At 49.7% G+C, this 22,199-nt stretch overlaps 1 protein-coding gene across 1 annotated transcript in view; it reads left to right on the top strand.

Moving 5' to 3' along the window:
* LOC138516950 (retinol dehydrogenase 14-like) overlaps positions 1 to 22,199 on the top strand; it is a 308,409-nt gene that overhangs the window by 280,521 nt on the left and 5,689 nt on the right. Inside the window, exon 5 of the mRNA XM_069632428.1 lies at positions 5,040 to 5,149. Within this exon, the coding sequence (XP_069488529.1) occupies positions 5,040 to 5,149 (110 nt within the window). The remainder of the gene's footprint in view (positions 1 to 5,039; positions 5,150 to 22,199) is intronic.

Raw genomic sequence — 22,199 nt, forward strand, 5'->3', positions numbered from 1 at the left:
CTCAGTGTCTACAGGCAGACTGTCCCATGGCTCCACTAGCAAGAGCTACTGGAGACATATCCGGCATCTTGGAATCACTCGTTAGGCCAGCTCCACCATGTATCCTCTACTAAAATGATGCTTCCTGGGACAGTTAAGGGTCATATGGAGTATGGTCCTTCATTATACAAAACTTGGGATGTGCTGGTGAGATTGGGGAGGGGATGAGGGGTCTGTGATATACCTGAATTCGGGACCTGAATCAGAGTAGATTTCGGTTCTCAGAACTCAGAGTCACGCCTTCTCAGGTGACAACCTATCCATTCACCCCGCTAAATGACTATCCTCATACCAAGCGGAAATACTGCCCTCCTACCCAGGTGATGGCCTATCCATGCACCCCACTAAATGACCAACCTCATACCAAGCAGAAACACTGCCCTCCTACCCAGGTGACGACCTAGCCATGCACCCTCTAAATAATCATCCTCAAACCACTGGGAAGCACAACCTCTCCTACCCAGGTGTCGACCTATCCATGCACCCCTCTAAATGACTATCCTCCTATCAAGCGGTAACACTGCCCTCCTACCCAGATGACAACCTATCCATGCACCACGCTAAATGACTATCCTCATACCAAGCGGTAACACTGCCCTCCTACCCAGCTGACAACCTATCCATGCACCCTACTAAATGACTATCCTCATACCAAGCGGAAACACTGCCCTCCTAACCAGTTGAAGACCTATCCATGCACCCCGCTAAATGACTATCCTCATACCAGGCGGAAACACTGCTCTCCTACCCAGATGGCCATCTATCTATGCACCCTGCTAAATGACTATCCTCGTACCAAGGGGAAGCACAACCTCTCCTACCCAGGAGATGACCTATCCATGCACCCTGCTAAATGACTATCCTTATACCAAGCGGTAACACTGCCCTCCTACCCAGGTGGCGACCTATCCATGCACCCCGCTAAATGACTATCTCCATACCAAGCGGACATATTGCCCTCCTACCCAGGTGATGACCTATCCATGCTCCCCGCTAAATGACTATTCTCATACCAAGTGGAAACACTGCCTTCCCATCCAGGTGAAGACCTATTCATGCACCCACTAAATGACAATCCTCATATCAAGTGGGGGAATTGCTGCCCTCCCACCCAGGTGACGACCTATCCATGCACACCACTAAATGGCCATTCTCATACAAAGGGGAAGAACTGCCCTCCCACCCAGGTGAAGACCTATCCATGCACCCGCTAAATGACTATCCTCACACCAAGAGAACACACACCCTCTCCTACCCAAGTGACGACCTATCCATGATATCTGCTAAATGACTGTCCTTATACCAAGGGGGAGCACTGCCCTCCCACCCAGGTGAAGACCTATCCATGCACCCGCTAAATGTCTATCCTCACACCAAGAGAACACACACCCTCTCCTACCCAAGTGACGACCTATCCATGATATCTGCTAAATGACTGTCCTTATACCAAGGGGAAGCACTGTCCTCCTACCCAGCTGATGACCTATCCATGCACCCGCTAAATTACTGTCCTTATACCAAGGGAAGCGCGCCCTCCTACCCAGCTGATGACCCATCCATGGACCCTGCTGAATGACAATACTCATACCAAGGGAAATCACTGCCCTCCTACCCAGGTGATGACCTATCCATGCACCCGCTAAATGACTATCCTCATACCAAGGGGAAGCACTGTCCTCCTACCCAGATGACGACCTATCCATGCACACCACTAAATGACTATCTTCATGCCAAGGGGAACGCATGCCCTCCTACCCATGTGATGACCTATCCATGCACCCTGCTAAATGACTATCCTCATACCAAGGGGAAGCACTGCCCTCCTACCCAGGTGATGACCTATCCATGCACCCTGCTAAATGACTATCCTCATACCAAGTGGTAACACTGCCTTCCCACCCAGGTGATGGCCTATCCATAGTTTCTTTTTTATTTTATTTTTATTTTTTAGTTAAGTTTATTTATTTGTAACGTGCACCATCGGGCCCGGGGGCATCAAGGCGCAAATTTGGAAATGTTTACATACAGTAGTTACATAGAGAAGTTACATAGGATTGTTGCAACGGACAATGACTACAATAATTTACAAAGGATCATTGGAACAGACAGTGAAATCAATGTTTACATACAATAGTTGCATAGAGAAGTTACATAGGATCGTTGCAACAGACGGGACAAAGACTTCAATAATTTACAGACAGGATACTTGCAGGTATACACAGCAAATCACGGTAAGGCAGGCGATTACGAGGTAGGACCATAATAGGAAGTCTTAGTTAGGAGCAAGGAGCCACAATTTCGATTTCAATTTGAAGGTATTGAGTGAAACCTCAGATCTGACGGTAACCGGGAGTGTGTTCCAGAGCTTGGACGCAAGGACAGGGAAGCTGAAGCCCCCCGCTTTTTGAAGGTTAAACCTTGGAACCGATAGGCAGTGGGTCTGGGCTAATCTTTGAGGCCGAGTGGATGAGTGGCAGGAGAGTCTGCTGCACAGATAAGAGGGAGCCTTATTTGCCAGACATTTGTGGGTTAGAGCAAGTGTTTTTAGTGAAATTCTCTGTTTGACAGGTAGCCAGTGTAAGTTGGTTCTAGCTTCTGAGATATGGTGGTTTCTAGGGAGGTTTAGCGCGGCCCTAATGGCATTATTCTGGGTGATTTGTAGTTTGTTTAGGTTTGTTTGGCTGGTTCCTAGGTAAAGGGCGCTGCAATAGTCAACTTTAGGCATGACGAGCGTTCTCGCTAAGGTGATGCTGTTGGGGGTGGTTAGAAAAGGTCTAGAGGTGTAAGCAGCTGATGATCTGACTGCATTGGTTTGTCATGTCAGTGACAAGGTGGCGTCAAGATAGAATACTAGAGTTTTTGTGTCTTTGGAGACCTTAATGGTGTTACCATCTATGATGAATGATTGGTAGGAGTGGTCTAATTTATTGAGACGTTGCGAAGAGCCTAGGATGAGGAGCTCCGTCTTGTCGTCGTTAAGACATAGTTCATGTTGTGCCATCCAGGCTTGGATGACCAAGTAGACATCGTTCAAGGCCTTCGTGTCAGCCATGTAGTCACCAGTGATGGGATTGAGTATCTGGGTGTCGTCAGCGTAGTTGGTGTAGGACACACCCAGATAGTCAAGTACATCAAAGAGGGGTTTCGTGAAGACATTGTATAAAGTGGGCGACACGCAGGACCCTTGAGGGAAACCGCAGTGAATTGGCGCGGGGTTGGTGGCTGCCGAGGGAGAAAAGACCCTCATAGATCTGTTACTCAGAAAGGATTTAATCCAAGTTGTGGCTGAATCAGAGAAGTGGGCAGCAGAGAGGAGGTGTTGGCAGAGGATTTGATGATTAACCAGATCAAAGGCCGCTGAGAGGTCTAATAGGAGTAGCATGGCTAGTTTCCCATTATCTTTCAGGTGTTCAATTTGGGTTTTTTCGGTCCCGTGTCTAGGACGGAAACCAGATTGCCTCAAACCTAAGAGGTTATTAGATTCCAAGTAGTCTTGGATCTGCAGGTATGCGGCGTGATCTAAAATCTTCAGCAAGAAGGGGACCGTGGTTATGGGTCTGAAATTGGTGGGAATGCTAAGGTCTAAGGATGTTTTTTTTAGCAATGGGATCACCCATGCGCCCTTAAGTTTGTCCGGGACAGTGTTTGTACTAAAAGATGCGTTAATGAAGGCCGTGATGAAGGGGGCCAAATCGTGGGCAGAATCCTCAATAATAGGAGCCGGACAGGGGTCACCTTGGCAGTTTGACGGTTTCATTCTCTGAAGGTAAAAGGTATAGTATTAAGGGGAGTTGGGGGAGCGTGCCCTAGCGGTATTGGAGGATGATTATCTTGGTTCAGGCTGTGTTGTTTGACTTTGATTTTAGATTGTAACGTAGATATTTTATTCAGTAGGGCGGACTGGATGTTGGCTCACCATTTACTGTCTTTGGTACAGGTATCAGGAGGGGTGGCTGGCGATTCGAGTTCTTTAAGGATGTTAAAGAGCTCTTCTGTATTGGAGTCTGCTTGCATGATACGGTTGTTTAGCGACTCTTTTTTAGCAGTGATAATAGCGTCTTTGTAGAAGAGGGAGGCAAGGATGAAGGTGTCTTTATGCACATCTGATGGGTGACATTTCCAGCGATTTTCCGCGCAGCGCTTAGCTTTGCGGAGCACTTTTAACTGAGGTGTAAACCAGGAGTTAAGATGTGTGTGCGGTTTGGACTTCCTGAGTTTGATGGGGGCGACAGAATTTATAGCTGTGAGCATAGTGAGATTGTAGGTGTCTGCTAAGGCTGTTGGATCGATGCTGGAATGAGTGATTGCAGTGAGAGCAGGGAGTAGCAAAGGGAGGAGTTTCTCTTTAGTAATATCCCTTTTGCTTCTTGTGGGGAGGGCTGGGGCATTCAGCATAGGCGGGCGCTGTGCTGCTTCAATATTGAAGGTGATGATGTGGTGATCAGACCAAATGCACGGGGTGTTGGAGAGTGTTTGCACCCCACTAAATGACTATCCTCATACCAAAGGGAACGCACGCCCTCCTACCCATGTGATGACCTAACCATGCACCCTACTAAATGACTATCCTCATACCAAGTGGTAATACTGCCCTCCTACCCAGGTGAAAACCTATCCATCAACACCAGTAAATGACCATCCTCATACCATGGAAGAACTCTGCCCTCCCAACCAGGTAAAGTATTGTTCTCCCCCGGAACCAGGTCTAGACGCATACTACCAAGACGTAGTATTGCTCACCCAACTAGGTGAAGAACAGACCTCCCAACCACATGAGGGCCCCTCTTCCCACTCAGGTGAAACATTTTTCTCGCTTACACGCGAGGAGAGTCCTACTACCCAAAGAAGTGCTATCCCCCAGCCAGGGTGCAGGACTATCTTTCTACCCCGGGCAGTAGAGAACCCCCACATGTTTGGGGAGCAGGAAGAGTTGAAGTCAGGACAGGAATGATGTCATGAAAGCTGTCTGGTCATTGCTCGCTTCTTCTCCTTTCTTGCAGGTGTGACAGCGAATTCAGTCAACCCTGGGGTCGTGAGGACAGAGGTGATGCGGCACTACCCGTGGATCCTCCGCGTGCTCTTCCATGCGCTGGGCTTCCTTCTTTTCAAGGTGAGCAGTTCTCTTGCAGAGGACATGATGGTGTGGTGACTAGCACGCTGCAGTAATAGCCTGGTGTGCTGCGCTGAGTGGTGATAGTTGTCTTCTGCAAAATGGCTGCCTTCGCCATAGTTATGAAGACTCAAAAATATAGCAATGAGCCAATCTTCTAACAGTTTGTTTAATCTTTGAAAGATGGCACGCAATGGCCCTTATTTAATAAAAATAAGAACTGCAGCACTGTTCATTCAATCATTCAATCAGAAACCTTCATTTCAGGAAGGATCCCCAAAAAAGAGATTAAAAATCATGAAATATATGCCATAAAACACATTTGCTAGGGGGATTGTTTTAAGAATCGTAGCCTCTCTGCCCCGAGCCTCCCAGCCCCACTGCTGGACTCACTTTGAAGGAGAGCGAAACGTTCTCACTCGCCTCTTGCATTCACTCTTTTTTCCTGGGGACGCTCGACCCTTTTCCGAAGGTGCCAGTGTGGGGAAACCTCTCCACGCTGTGTTGGCTTCAATGCTTTCCCATGGCAGCACCCTGCACCTTATGCGATATGCTGCCAGGGACCCGCAGCGGCCTTTTGGTCCCACTAGTGGTCTTTGGTGTTGTACAGTTGGCATCATACGCCATCTTCCATGGAGTGCTCTGGGGCACTTTGTGTCTCTTCTCTTTGTTCAGTGCAACATTTCTGCTACTTTCCAGGCATCCTCTGAACAGGATGGTGGCAGTCCTTACTCTCTGACCACATTTGTGCAATGCATTGTCCCGGGCTGCTCTCTCAGCGGCGATAATACCATAAAGGGAACATATACTCAATATGGCTCCCCTTCATGTTTCAAGTCCTGTTCGAGAAAGCCTGTCCTTCGTTAGCCGTTCCCCTGCCTTGCCAGGTGAGGCAGGTCTTCCTCTCCTCACACACCTTGGCGGGCTTCCTGAAAGTCTGCCCCCATCCTCATCTCATCCCCGCCGAGGACTTGGATGTTGCTGGGCAGATTCCTGGAGACTTGCTGTCACCTATTGGAGAGCCACCTGCGTTTCAATGTTGCAGAGTGTTCTTAAGGAGTTGATCTGGACCCAGAAATCAAGTTGACCACTGGAGCTGAGGAGATCCAAAGAAGAAGACGACGACTGAGGGACGCCGGAGGGCTTCTGCAGGGAACGCATTGGCTCAGCCAATACCACTGCATCGTGAACCTCGACCGACATTCACATCGACAGGGAATACCTCTGCGAGGTACCTCCCTCCCTAAGACTGGTGGGATCCACCAGCCATCTGTCCTTCTCGAGGTATATTGCCAGTTTTCAGTTGCAGGAGCTTACACTTTGCATTTGCTATGCAAGGATGATAACCAGATATTTGTCATTTCAAAGGTTTTCAGCAAGCAAAATGGCTGGATGTCTTTGTGAGCCTCCTCTGGACGTTGCTTGGACTCTGGAAATCCACTCTGCTTCTGACCGAGGTTCTACCGCTGAGTTGTCCGAGTGCCTCCTGACCCTGCCTGCGGTCAATGTAAAAGGCATCAGTGAAGACCTCCACAAGGGTCATTTCTTCATCACAGTACGGAATCTTGGAGGTCTCCAGAGGAACCTAAAGACGACGGGAGGTGCTCGCCCTTCAACCCGTGACCTGACGACACTGCACAGCAACTACAGTAGTGAACCTTGCTTTCCCAAGTGATTTACTGTTGCCTGGGACTATTTCTAACTTTCTAGGGGCTCTGGGGCCCGGTATCCCTTATACCTTGGACCGCACTCCTACGCATTGGGTGGGCATTGGGCTGCTTACCTTAGAGTTATCCGTGGCTGTCCCAGGACAGTGGTGTCCGTAATTCTGTGGCAACCCCTGAGGTGGTAGTTGCTCCTCCTATTATTGGAACTTGATTTAAGACTCTTAAATCCCTATTTTACATTGTTGCATGTGTCCTGCACCCCCTGAACTTCAGTACTTTAGACGCAGTAGCTGAGTGCGCCTTCCTTGCAACTTCCCTTCTCCCTCCATTCGGGACACCTGAAAGACTGCCAGAGACTTGGCACGGGATAAAGCTGGACTTCTGAAGCTTAGTATCGGGTGCTGGGAGCATTATAAGCATATGGCCTATGTATAAAGTGTGTGTAACATCTGTTTCCCCCTACTTTAATGTATGCATTCATTGCGTACCTAACTGCCTGTGATCTTGAAGACGTGGGTTACCTAACTATGGGTTGTATATATGTACTAAACTATTTTAATTACTGTGAAATATTTCAAGTGTGCCTTACAGTAGTATTGTAATACATGATTTAATTTTAAATAGTCTACCTGTGTGGTTCGTTTATTTATCAAGTCTGCTAAGTGTTACCTCTACTACACAACAGTGGCCCCTCCCTCCTTAGTTCAGCCTAGCTGCTTGGACAACACTTGGTCAACACTGCTTAAGAGAGTGACTTTGCTCGACTGGGGTTTTGAAGCACCTTGCTAACCCCAGCTCTGCTTGTCCAAGTCCTTCTGCAGGTAGTAACTTTGAAAAACCCTCCTGACAACACTCACAGACAAAGAGAAAATAAAATCAAATTCTCAGTTTTCATTTGGAAAATTGTTCCCTTCTTTAAAAAAGAACTCAGATCAAAAATGTGCAAATTTATTCTCAAACTTGATGGCAAAATGCTGAACCAATTAAATGATTGGATAACTGGCCAAAACGTGCAGCTGGAAATTAATCTGGTTTTTGAAGGGTCTGTGTGATCACATTGAAAATAAAATAGCAATTACCAAAATGCTGATTTTTAGTTTTCTCTAAACCCATCCCGCTGCATATATAAATCTGTGGGGGGGGGAGGGGGCGATAATCTGCTCATATTTATTGTAATCGTAACCCACCCCCACATATATGTGAGGCGGAATGCGGCATTCTAAATTCGGTATTTCGGGCGTCGCTATTGCCGGCCGTGCAGTAATGGGGTGATACCGTGTTTGAGTAGGTTGCGGCACGGAAGCGACCACACTACACATTCTTGATGGCATAGTTAACGTGCAGGGTGATGGTGGCTGGTGCTTATTCGTGGTGTGTAACTTGTCGGCAGCTTTCGGCACTATCGACCATGGGATTCTCTTAGCGATACGGTCCCTCCAAAGGGGGACTACGGGTCTAGTCCTTCAGTGGTTTGGTTCATTTTAGAATTCAAGATAACAAACCATAGTCACGGCTCAAGCTCGTTCGGACTCATTTCCAATAACTTATGGAGGTGCTCTGGGGTCATTTTGTCGCCCCCCTTTTTAAGTTGTAGGTGGAACCTTTGCGTAAATTAGTTAAAGAAACATGGAGTAGAAGTTCCTCAATATGAGGACGATACTCAGCTCCGTCCCGGAATGCCGCCTGATCGTCATGTCCACTAGACACTGTTGGGGTGTTTAGTGGACACTGAGTCATGGATGACTACACATTTTATAAAACTGAACCCTAATAAAAGTGAGCTTCTTTTAGTTCCGTGTGCCTTTTGCTTATCGCCATTGTCCACCCGGTTTGGCTATTGATATTCCTGGAGCTCCTGCTTCTTTTTCTCCTGTTGTGAAATCTTTGGGGTTATCATTAATCTCACATATAAAAGCGGTGGGTAAGTCCTCAGACTTCCATTGTTACTTGAAATCTGTGAAACCGCGTCTTTCCGTCGCGCACTCGCGGGGTTTGATGAAATCTTAGGTGCTATCTCGGGCTGACTCAGATAAGCCGCATTCTTATTGGCCTTCCTCAAACTTCCTTGGCTCCTGTTAAGGTGGTCTTGCACGCCGCTGCCCGCTCAGTCTATGGGGCCAAGAAGCTGGATCACATCACTCCGACCTTAAGAAAAGGTACACTGATTACCATGGCATCCAAGGATTGTCTTTACAGTAGTGTACAGTGTGTAGAAAGTCTTCTATTTTTAGACATCCTTCTATTTGGCTAAAATGCTGGAGATCTCTGGAGGGTCAATAGGTCTAGGAACTTGTGGTGCCCTCTGTCTAGAAGTCCCTACATTCATAAGGGTATGCTTTTCTGGGCAATGCCTTAATGCTAATATCTGCTGCTAATGTGGCAACAACTGGATAATGGTATGTGTGCCTGGACATTTTATGGAAGTACTTGGCAAATACCTATCTAATACCTCAGTCTCGGGAAGATAGCTCAGGGGCAACGTGCTCACCTTGGAAGCAAGATCATGCAGAGCACCACAGGTTCGATCCCCAGGTCTGTGCTTAGAAACTTCTGGGTATTAAGTGCATTATAAATAACCAATTCCAATTACCTATGCAAGTTCAAAAACCGTTGGCTTTGAACATTCTTGTTTTAACAGGAATTCAGTTCAAGAAAACATGCATAATTGTTATACAAGGAACTGGTTTATATGCAATGAAGCCATTGTTTTATGGAAGGCAGCTCGGAAAGCACAGAGCCAGCTCGATGAGACCCCAGTGGGATGTGTTTGATCGGGGAGAGAAGGAAGTGGATGGAAATGGTCAGAGAGTCTAGCATTACTATCGGCACTCAATGGGTGGGTAAAACACCAAACATCACCAATTGGCAGTGTGTCCCTCCTCCCATGATATGATAGGTTATTTATAACACACTCAATACCCAGAGCTTTCTAAGCGCAGACCAAGGGATCGAACCTGTGCTGCTCCGTGTCGTCTTGCTTCCAAGGCGAGCACGTTGCCGCTGAGCTATCCTCTCCCGAGACAATCACATTTCTCTCCTATCTGCACTTCACGTGACAATAATTTTGGCTCTTAGGCAGCGCTTAAAGTGCCACCAAATAGCTACAAATAAAAATAAATGGTGAATTTAGGCATGGCGTCCCATATTATGGAATACCAGTGAGGGTAAAAGGAGTCTGAACCAGCCTTCCGAGATTTAAAAAGGAATGAGCTACCCAGATTTCCAGGTTGCTTTCACTGAGGTGGGACCAGCCTCCAAGTTGAAGGCTGCTGTAGAAATAGCTACCCAGATTGCTGTCACTGAGGTGGGACCCGCCTCCAAGTTAAAGGCTGCTGTAGAAATAGCTACCCAGATTGCTGTCACTGAGGTGGGACCCGCCTCCAAGTTAAAGGCTGCTGTGGAATTAGCTACCCAGATTGCTGTCACTGAGGTGGGACCAGCCTCCAAGTTGAAGGCTGCTGTAGAAATAGCTACCCAGATTGCTGTCACTGAGGTGGGACCCGCCTCCAAGTTAAAGGCTGCTGTGGAATGAGCTTTCCAGATTGCTGTCACTGAGGTGGGACCAGCCTCCAAGTTAAAGGCTGCTGTGGAATGAGCTTCCCAGATTGCTGTCCCTGAGGTGGGATCCGCCTCCAAGTTAAAGGCTGCCGTGGAATGAGCTTCCCAGATTGCTGCCCCTGAGGTGGGATCCGCCTCCAAGTTAAAGGCTGCTGTGGAATGAGCTTCCCAGATTGCTGTCCCTGAGGTGGGATCCGCCTCCAAGTTAAAGGCTGCTGTGGAATGAGCTTCCCAGATTGCTGTCACTGAGGAGGAACCCGCCTCCAAGTTAAAGGCTGCTGTGGAATGAGCTTCCCAGATTGCTGTCACTGAGGAGGAACCCGCCTCCAAGTTAAAGGCTGCTGTGGAATTAGCTACCCAGGTTGCTGTCCCTGAGGTGGAACTCGCCTCCAAGTTAAAGGCTGGTGTGGAATTAGCTACCCAGATTTCTGTCACTGAGGTGGGATCTGCCTCCAAGTTAAAGGACCCGCCTCCAAGTTAAAGGCTGGTGTGGAATTAGCTACCCAGATTGCTGTCACTGAGGAAGAACCCGCCTCCAAGTTAAAGGCTGCTGTGGAATGAGCTAAATGAGCTACCTAGATTGCTGTCACTGAGGTGGGACCCGCCTCCAAGTTAAAGGCTGCTGTGGATTGAGCTAAATGAGCTACCCAGATTGCTGTCACTGAGGTGGGACCCGCCTCCAAATTAAAGGCTACTGTGGAATTAGCTGCCCAGATTGGTGTCATTGAGGAGGGACCGGCCTCAATGTTAAAGGCTGTTGTGGAATTAGCTACCCAGATTGCTGTCACTGAGGTGGGACCCGCCTCCAAGTTAAAGGCTGCTGTGGAATTAGCTACCCAGATTGCTGTCACTGAGGTGGGACCCGCCTCCAAGTTAAAGGCTGCTGTGGAATGAGCTTCCCAGATTGCTGTCACTGAGGTGGGACCAGCCTCCAAGTTAAAGGCTGCTGTGGAATGAGCTTCCCAGATTGCTGTCCCTGAGGTGGGATCAGCCTCCAAGTTAAAGGCTGCTGTGGAATGAGCTTCCCAGATTGCTGTCACTGAGGTGGGACCAGCCTCCAAGTTAAAGGCTGCTGTGGAATGAGCTTCCCAGATTGCTGTCCCTGAGGTGGGATCCGCCTCCAAGTTAAAGGCTGCTGTGGAATGAGCTTCCCAGATTGCTGTCCCTGAGGTGGGATCCGCCTCCAAGTTAAAGGCTGCTGTGGAATGAGCTTCCCAGATTGCTGTCACTGAGGAGGAACCTGCCTCCAAGTTAAAGGCTGCTGTGGAATGAGCTTCCCAGATTGATGTCACTGAGGAGGAACCCGCCTCCAAGTTAAAGGCTGCTGTGGAATGAGCTTCCCAGATTGCTGTCACTGAGGAGGAACCCGCCTCCAAGTTAAAGGCTGCTGTGGAATTAGCTACCCAGGTTGCTGTCCCTAAGGTGGAACTCGCCTCCAAGTTAAAGGCTGGTGTGGAATTAGCTACCCAGATTGCTGTCACTGAGGAGGAACTCGCCTCCAAGTTAAAGGCTGCTGTGGAATGAGCTAAATGAGCTACCCAGATTGCTGTCACTGAGGTGGGACCCGCCTCCAAGTTAAAGGCTGCTGTGGAATGAGCTAAATGAGCTACCAAGATTGCTGTCACTGAGGTGGGACCCGCCTCCAAATTAAAGGCTACTGTGGAATTAGCTGCCCAGATTGGTGTCATTGAGGAGGGACCGGCCTCAATGTTAAAGGCTGCTGTGGAATTAGCTACCCAGATTGCTGTCACTGAGGTGGGACCCGCCTCCAAGTTAAAGGCTGCTGTGGAATTAGCTACCCAGATTGCTGTCACTGAGGTGGGACCCGCCTCCAGGTTAAAGGCTGCTGTGGAATTAGCTACCCAGATTGCTGTCCCTGAGGTGGGATCCGCCTCCAAGTTAAAGGCTGCTGTGGAATGAGCTTCCTAGATTGCTGTCACTGAGGAGGAACCCTCCTCCAAGTTAAAGGCTGCTGTGGAATTAGCTACCCAGATTGCTGTCACTGAGGAGGAACCCACCTCCAAGTTAAAGGCTGCTGCGGAATTAGCTACCCAGATTTCTGTCACTGAGGTGGGATCCACCTCCAAGTTAAAGGACCCGCCTCTAAGTTAAAGGCTGGTGTGGAATTAGCTACCCAGATTGCTGTCACTGAGGAGGAGCCCGCCTCCAAGTTAAAGGCTGCTGTGGAATGAGCTAAATGAGCTACCCAGATTGCTGTCACTGAAGTGGGACCCGCCTCCAAGTTAAAGACTGCTGTGGAATGAGCTAAATGAGCTACCCAGATTGCTGTCACTGAGGTGGGACGCGCCTTCAAGTTAAAGGCTGCTGTGGCATTAGCGGCCCAGATTGCTGTCCCTGAGGTGGGACCCGCCTCCAAATTAAAGGCTACTGTGGAATTAGCTGCCCAGATTGCTGTCACTGAGGTGGGACCGTGGAATTAGCTTCCCAGATTGGTGTCATTGAGGAGGGATCGGCCTCAATGTTAAAGGGTGCTGTGGAATTAGCTACCCAGATTGCTGTCAATGAGGTAGGACCCGCCTCCAAGTTAAAGGCTGCTGTGGAATTAGCTACCCAGATTGCTGTCACTGAGGTAGGACCCGCCTCCAAGTTAAAGGCTGCCGTGGAATTAGCTACCGAGGTTGCTGCCACTGAGGTGGGACCCGCCTCCAAGTTAAAGGCTGCTGTGGAATTAGCTTCCCAGATTACTGTCACTGAGGTTGGACTCGCCTCCAAGTTAAAGACTGCTGTGGAATTAGCTGCCCAGATTGCTGAGGTGGGACCCGCCTCCAAGTTAAAGGCTACTGTGGAAATAGCTGCCCAAATTGCTGTCACTGAGGTGGGACCGTGGAATTAGCTGCCCAGATTGCTGTCATTGAGGAGGGACCGGCATTAAAGTTAAAGGCTGCTGTGGAATTAGCTGCGCTTTAAACGCCCAAGAGCTGAGGATCTGGTTATCTGCTTATGTGGGAGAGTGTGATAGGACTAAAGAGGAGAGCTTTGTCGAGGCTTGGTTAGTGCTCATGTGCTAATGGCTAAGCATATGGCAGCCCTCAATGGGGTAAGGAGTAAGATGGTAGGAGATCTTGACAGGCAGTGTGTTAATCAGGGGACGGTCGAGTAGGCCTTGCAAGACAAATTAAGCAGCAACCCTGCACTCCTACCCCAGGCTTCTTACAGACAGGTCCCATTTCACCCACCTATCATTGCCACTGTCTGTCAATCTCTCTCACACCCGCTCATACACTCTTTCCCAAACGCATTCTATCATACACTACGCACTGTCTCATACACTCTTTCCCAAACGCACTCCCTCATACACTACGCACTCGCTCATACACTCTTTCCCAAAGCATTCTCTCATACACTTGCACACTCACATGCTCACATACACTCGCTCATACACTCATTCCCAAACGCACTCTCTCATACACTCTTTCATACACTCTCACACTCTCACATGCTCACACACTCTCTCATACACCCAAACGCACTCTCTCATACATGCTTTCATACACTCACACACTCATATGCTCTCACACACTCTCATACACCCAAATACGCTGTCTCATACACTCTTACCCAAACGCACTCTCACATACACTACGCACTCACTCATACACTCTTTCCCAAAGCACTCTCTCATACACTCTTTCATACACTAGCACACTCACATGCTCACACACACTCGCTCATACACTCTTTCCCAAACGCACTCTCTCATACACTCATCCATACACTCACACACTCTCACATGCTCACACACTCTCTCATGCACCCAAACGCACTCTCTCATACATGCTTTCACACACTCACATGCTCACACACTCTCATACATCCAAACACGCTGTCTCATACACTCTTTCCAAAACGCACTCTCTCATACACTACGCACTCACTCATACACTCTTTCCCAAAGCACTCTTTCATACACTCACATGCTCACACACTCTCTCATACACTCCTGCCCAAACGCTCTCTCTCATACACTCTTTCATACACTCACACACTCTCACGTGCTCACACACTCTCTCATACACCCAAACGCATTCTCTCATACACTACACACTCTCTCATACACTCTTTCCCAAACACACTCTCTCATACATGCTTTCATACACTCACACACTCACATGCTCACACACTCTCTCATACACTCACATTCTCACACACACTCTTTCATACATTATCTCACACTCTCAAACACTCCCTCTCATGCCTTTGTACTCCATCTCGCCCACTCTCATCCAGTTTTTTCTTTCTCTTTCTCTCTTTCTGTGTCTCATGGACCCTAAAAACGCGCCTCTTCCAGTCGGCAGATGTGGGAGGGGCAGTATGGAAACTCCACCAAACTGCTTCTTGCTAAGGATTATGGGAGGCAAGAGCAAGGGGTTCAGAGAAAGGGATGCTTCTAATTTGATGACAAAGTCGCCATCTCATGGATTGGTACGTTGCTTAGCAGAGAGGCCTCAAGTTACGCTCCTGCATGCCCAGGTGCTGTGCTCGTTGGCTGGGTCTTTTGCCCTTTCCGGGCAATGCCAGGGCTGAAGCCAGAATCCCTGCTCCTTCCTTCCAGAGGTCTACCCTGCTGGCATTGGCAGTGGCAGAGGTCAGGGGCCTATCATACGGTCTCCCTCAAGTCCCAAACTTCTCCTAACTTCATCTCGACCTCAGTGCCCATAATTCACCAGGGTCAGCACCAGGACTTAAGTATCACAGTGGTGCTACAACCCTGCATGGGGTTCTTCGCAATGAAACGAAGAGTAGAAAAGATAGGAGTCCCCAAAAGGGCAGCACCTCCGCTTAAAAGGGGTGCAGCAACTAACTGCAGGATGGTGGCGAGCAGCAGTGTTAGAAAGGGGGTTATGGGAGAGGGATAGTGGGGACAGTGCAATCTCCAGTTCACAGTCTCTCTGGCCCATTGCTAAGTAAGGGTCCTCGGAGGATTTGTTTACAAAGCTGAGGTTTTATCACCCACCCTTGGTGTATTAATTAACACTCCCCCTCCTGCATGGGTGTTTTTTTGGCTCTTCAGACATCAGTACTTTGACTTCGGGGACTTGTAGTTTTCGTGTTCATGCTTGCTACTGTGAGCCTACAAGTTCCGCCATGCCAGTCGCTATTGGCTAAAAGGCTGGGACTGCATGGAAGGGTCCGGTGCTGACTCTGTGTGCGGCGTGGCCCTGCAGTGGTGGGTATTGCAGCCGATGCATGATAGCAAGCCTCTTGCCAGCTGCAGTGGATGTGTACTGCAGCCGATGCATGCTAGCAAGCCTCTTGCCAGCTGCAGTGGTGTGTACTGCAGCCGATGTATGCTAGCAAGCCTCTTTCCAGCTGCAGTTGGTGTCTACTGCAGCGGATGCATGCTAGCAAGCCTCTTGCCAGCTGCAGTGGTATGTACTGCCAGCTGCAGTTGGTGTATACTGCAGCCGATGCATGCTAGCAAGCCTCCTGCCAGCTGCAGTGCTGTGTACTGCAGTCAATGCATGCTAGTAAGCCTCTTGCCAGCTGCAGTTGGTGTGTACTGCAGCCGATGCATGCTAGCAAGCCTCTTGCCAGCTGCAGTGGTATGTACTGCCAGCTGCAGTTGGTGTGTACTGCAGCCGATGCATGCTAGCAAGCCTCTTGCCAGCTGCAGTGCTGTGTACTGCAGCCGATGCATGCTAGCAAGCCTCTTGCCAGCTGCAGTGCTGTGTACTGCAGCCGATGCATGCTAGCAAGCCTCCGATGCATGCTAGCAAGGCTCTTGCCAGCTGCAACGTCTAGCAAGTACCTTTGAGCTTTCCAGCAGATAGAGTGCAGACTCGATCGCGCTCCATCTGCTTATCTACACACTGGCCTCTGGGCTTCGCCCAATCACAGATAAAGGCCCAGCTCTGTCAAGGCCACAGAGCTGGAACCGATGGGCCGGGCAGCGAAGGGTTAAAGCAATGCCACGTGGCTGCCCCCGGGAAGGAGGGCAGGCGAAAGAGCCTCATCTTGAAAACTCCCGCAGGCGGTGGCGGTCTGGCTCCAGTCTCAGCAAATGATAGGGGAGGGGCACCCTCACTGCTCGCTGCGTCTAGGGACAATGGACCTGATTCTCAAATGTTGTGCACTTACTGCTGTATGTAATAACATGGTGCACGATTCTCAAAGACAGTGGGCCTGATTCTGAAAGATAATGTACTTATTGTAACACATGGGAACATGGGGCCTGGCCCTCAAAGGTTGTTTACATATCATGTAGGAACACAGGGCCTGCTTCTCAAAGACAGTGGGCCTGATCCTCAAAGGTAGTTTACATATTGTTACATGTAGGAACGTGGGGACTGATCCCCCAAGATAGTTTACTCACTGATGCATGTAGCAACAATGCGCCTGAGTCTCAAAGACAGTGGGCCTGATCCTCTAAGGTAGTTTACATATTGTTACATGTAGGAACGTGGGGACTGATCCCCCAAGATAGTTTACTCACTGATGCATGTAGCAATAATGCGCCTGAGTCTCAAAGGTAGTTTGTTTATTGTTACATGGAACGTCCTTACTGGGGCCTGCCTGGGCAGTCCCATCAGAAGTATATCGTTTCTCTGAAGCCCAAGAAAACATTCCGAATATTTATTTAAATAATGATAAAGGGCAGATCCATTCCGGTCATTAAGTAATTGCACGGTAATGACAGGTGCAGAGCGCCCCGAGTCCTGCGGGCGAGTCGGCGCTTTATAAAAACCTATTAGAATAGAATAGAATAGAATAGAATAGAGCTTCAAGGTGCTCCCCATCCGGCGAGGGAAGCCCATCAGTTTACGTATCTCTATCCTTATCCTGTGGCAATTCTACATAAAGTACTACTAGTCCCAGAATACAAAACAGGAACCAGGAAATAAGGAGCCAATCCACCTGACAGGGGACACGTGACAATACTCTCTGAAAGGGAGTGTATAAGACTACAAGGTAAGGACGCAAAGTAAGGATCTCTGAACCAGCACGAGACCCGCCCTGGAAAATGTGATGCTGCAGAGCCGCCTCTCCCTCGTGGCCAATCTGCTGCCCCCACCCCCACCCACTGAACCTCTCCAAACCCTTCACCTCTACTGCCTGCCTTTCCCATTCAAGACTAAATGGGGGTTGTTGTTTACGCCTTACGTCACTGCGTTGCAGGACGTAATGCGTGTTGAATAAAAGCCCCTCCCCCACCACGAGGAGGGCAGTTTCGGGCAAACCACGAGCCACTGTGTGCGTCGCCTTCATTTATGCTCTGCAGCCAGGCATCGGCCCGCGGAGCCCCACATGCTCTCTCCCTCACCGCGGGAGACGCCAATACAATGACGACGAGGAAATGAACCATGACACACCACGTGCGTGTGCTTCAACGATAAGCCCTCGACACCGGCGACATTTTTGGAAACACAGTGGGGGGCCACCCCCCCACTGAAAAAAAAAAGAAAAATAAAAAATGATTCAAAAACAAAATAAAGGAAGACAACTTTCTTCTTCTCTCACAAGAACAACACCATTGACACATGCCTGAGGCCACTGCATGTTTGGAGCCCATGCTTGGAGCCAGCCAACAGACCTCCAGGCAGTCCAGGCAACACAGCACCGCCAGCTACAATCCCCTCCACCCCCGAGGTGAGGAAATTTCGGTGCACGCTCTCCACAACAGCTCTCACTTCAGCACACCATGGCGACAGGCCTATCTACACCCAGGCCTGGCACGCCATTGAGGATTGCGGCCAACCTAATGCCCACAGCACCGTCCCCGCGACCGCAAGGAGGTGCCACAATGGCATGTGGACCTTTTGACCCATACACAGACCCTTCATCTGTGGGCCCCCGATGGTTGCTGTGGGTCCAGAAGTTTGAAATGGCCATGGACTTCAACGAAGTCACAACACCCAGGAAACTGAGGTCACACCTCCTACTCAATGTGGGTGACGAAGTCCTACGAATCTTAAACTCGCTCGTCATCGGAGATGGTTTAGACGTCTACCTGCTAACAAAGGATGCTCTCACAGCCCATTTCATGCCACAACTAAACCCAGACTGCTGTTCATTTTCTGCACCACCATCCAGCTAGAAGAGGAAACGCTCAACGCATATCACACGAGACTCATGAAACTTGCGCTCTCATGTGAGTTTGACAACGTCGAAAAAGAGATCAGACGCCAAGTCATCAACGCCATGCACCTGGAAAAACTACGCAGGATGGTGTTGAGTGAAAAGGGCATCTCACTGGCCAGAATCCTTGAATACGGACGTCAGAGGGAAGTATCACACGGGAGGGCGGCACACATGAGTACCACCCTGCAGAAGCTCTGGCTAACACCAACGACAACGACGATAGCGTAAATTGCCAGCCACCAACAGTCAAGGGAAGACTCCAGCGATGCAAACAATTAATCTCTGTGACAATCAAGGACCCCAGGGCCCGCCGAATGTGGATGGTGTGGAGGCGTAAGTCATGGAAGGCGAAACTGTCCAGCACAGGGAACCACGTGCAGAGCATGTGGCCGGAAGGATCACTACGCAAGAGTCTGCAGATCATCAGGACCCGCATAACGCTCCCCACCGCAACAAGAAAAAAGGGCCCAGAGAAAAAAACAACAGGCCAATGCCCGCTGTGTCCAGACTGCCAACTCATCCACCGACGAAGAAGGTGATGGCGACGGCGTCACAACAAAAGAGACAGATAGTGGACAACTGAGAAGAGGGAGGAAAGTCTACCTAGTCTCAGCACTTGACCACAGAGGCACAAAGTCGACAAAAAGGCAAAGAAGACGGAAATTCCTAGTGGCCATTCAAGGCCAAGAGACTCAAATGACAATCGACACTGGGGCATCAGTGAACGTCATGCCGGCTACCATGTTCCAAAAGCTACGCCCGCCCCCCCAGTCCTAAAGAAAACAGACACGCTTCTATTCACCTACGGGTGCGAAACTCCATTACCAGTGGTAGGACGTTTTCGGACAACTCTCAGCAGAGGCGACCAAACACTACAATCCAAGGTGTATGTCGTCGACGTGGGCATCGAGTGCCTGCTGAGTGGGGATGCAGCGGAATACCTAGAGTTGATACGCTTTGTCTGCAACATCACAGACCAAATTGACATTGCCAGCCTCCTTGACAAGCACCCAGGCCTCCTCAAAGGTATCGGATGCCTGAAAGGCAAACTCATCAAACTCCATATCGACGAATCAGTGCAGCCCCGAGCGATGCGCCACAGACGGACACCTTTTCACATGAGAGACCTAATCGAAAAGGAGCTGCATGAACTCGAGAAATCCGGTATCATAGAGGAGGTCATTGGGCCGACACCATTGGTTTCACCCATGGTGGTGACTAAGAAGCCAAAACAACCGGGGAAGGTGAGGATCTACATCGACATGCGCCTCCCCAATGCAGCCATCAAGCGGCAATGGCACATCACCCCCACACTGGACGAAATCATCACAGACCACACTGGATCAAAGGTGTTCTCCAAGATTGACCTCAATGCTGGGTACCATCAGTTAAAACTGCATCAGGACTCGAGGTACATTATGACGTTCTCCACGCACCTGGGTCTGCGCCGATACAAAAGACTGAGCTTCAGCATATCATCAGCGGCCGAAGTCTTTCAGCAAGCCATCCAGGAAGTGATACAGGGCATCCCGGGAGTACTCAATGTCAGTGATGACATTTTCATCCACGCCAGCAACAAGCAAGAACACATGAGTCGCCCCGAGATGGTACTTAGCAGGCTGGAGGCCGCAGGGTTAACCATTCACCGAGAAAAGTGTGAGTTCATGGAGGATGAAATCATCTTCTTCGGATATGTGTTTAACGGCGCAGGAGTCTCAGCTGACCCACAAAAAGTTGCAGACATCAAGGAAGCCTCACCCCCAACAACACTTACTGAAGTACGCAGCTTCTTGGGGATGGCAACGTACTGCAGGAGATTTATCCCAAACCTGGCAACAACGGCCAACACCACAATGGCGTACTACGACCCCACATTGTCAACGGAACTATATGTTGATGCCAGCCCCGTCGGCCTCGGGGTGATCCTGGTCCAAATGGCCCCGACTGGTGAGACCAAGCCGTTTGCCTACGCATCCCGTGCTTTAACTCCCACTGAATAAAGGTACTCCCACATTGAGAAAGAGGCCATTGCGGTACTGTGGGTATGCCGCCACTTTCACATATACCTGTATGGACGAAAAATTCAAAGCATACACGGACCACAAGCCTCTCATCCCCATATTTACAGGATCCTTCTCACACCCCCATCAGGGATAGGGAAATTGTTGCTACACCTGCAACAGTACGAATTTGAACTGACATACCAACCTGGCACTAGCAACCCCACAGACTTCCTATCCAGACACCCGAGAGTGGCCACGCCAAGGGAAGTGAATGTGGCAGAAGAAACTGAGGAACACATCTGACAGGTCGTCCACATGATGAAACCCAAGCGATCAGCATCGAGGACATCATACAAGCTACCCAAGCTGACCCCTGCTGCGACCTCGTCAAAGACTCCGTCATCTCCGGTGAATGGAAATCATTTCTGCGAAGCGTACACAATCGCACGCCCGAAGTCAGAGATTTCCTCACAGTCATATTCCCGGTACGATAAGACCTGTCTGTCACCAATGAAGGCCTCATACTAAGAGGAGCTCGAATCATCATAACCGCAGGGCTCCAAGACAGAATTATTGCGCTGGCTCACGAAGGGCACCAAGGCATGGCCAGGACCAAAGCCAGGATCAGACACCGAGTATGGTTCCCGCACATCGACACCAAGGGGGAACAACTTATAACAGCGCGCCTACCGTGTCAGATCACAAGCGCACCACCGAACCCTGAACCCATACAAGCAGCAGAACGGGGGTCATCAAGATGGGACACGATCAGCGTTGACTTCTGCCCGGTCCAGGAAGGCACATACCTGTTGGTAGCAATCGACGACTACTCAAGAAATTCCGAGGTGGAAATCGTGTCAACCACCTCTGCAGACATGGTGATGCCGGCTCTGGAGAAGATTTTCGCCACCCACGGCCTACCTCGCAGCATCCCGAGCGACAACGGACCACCCTTCAAGGGGCGGAAATCAAGAAATATCTGGATGATCTGAACATTCAATATCACCACATCACGACGAGATGGCCCAAGCCAATGGAGACGTGGAGAGGTTCATGCGTACCCTCAAAAAGGTGCTACGCCTATCCCTGGCACACTCCAGACCCTGGAGGGTGGACCTGTATCAATTCCTAAGGAACTACAGAGTGACACCCCACAGCACCACGGGGTTACCACCGGCAGATGTCATGTATGAGACAGTGATAAATTCATCCATTCCACACCACCCAAGCCGGGCACAGATGCCTACGATAGTGAGCGCACTCACCAAAGAAGGATCACAGCGAATGAGCGCATGAGCACCAAGAGACATGCAAAGGAATCCAGACACCAAGTCGGTGATCAAGTGTTGGTGAAGAGGAACCCCTCGAAAACGAAACTGGACACCCAATATGACGTGGCCCCCTGGACCATAACTCAATGGCGAGGAACCATGATAAAGGCCACACGAGGGCAACGACAGAACACCAGGAACGCATCATGGTTCAACAGAGTGCCGTGACAAATGTGGACTGAGGAAGCAGGGTCACCGCCGGAAGATGAGTAACAACAACCCGAGGAGGAGTCGACCGAGGAGCATGAGACAGACGGACTGCTAGAGGAACCGAGGGAGGAGTCTCCAAGTAAGGCAGGTGAGACGCAACAGAACACGATCAGGGGGACAGCCCCTAGATGTGGGCGCTATACTCTAAGAACTGCACCGAGAGCCCCAGAAAAGTTAAGAG

The sequence above is a fragment of the Ambystoma mexicanum genome, chromosome 6q (assembly GCF_040938575.1).
Source record: "Ambystoma mexicanum isolate Mex_15411 chromosome 6q, UKY_AmexF1_1, whole genome shotgun sequence".
Lineage (NCBI taxonomy): Eukaryota > Metazoa > Chordata > Amphibia > Caudata > Ambystomatidae > Ambystoma > Ambystoma mexicanum.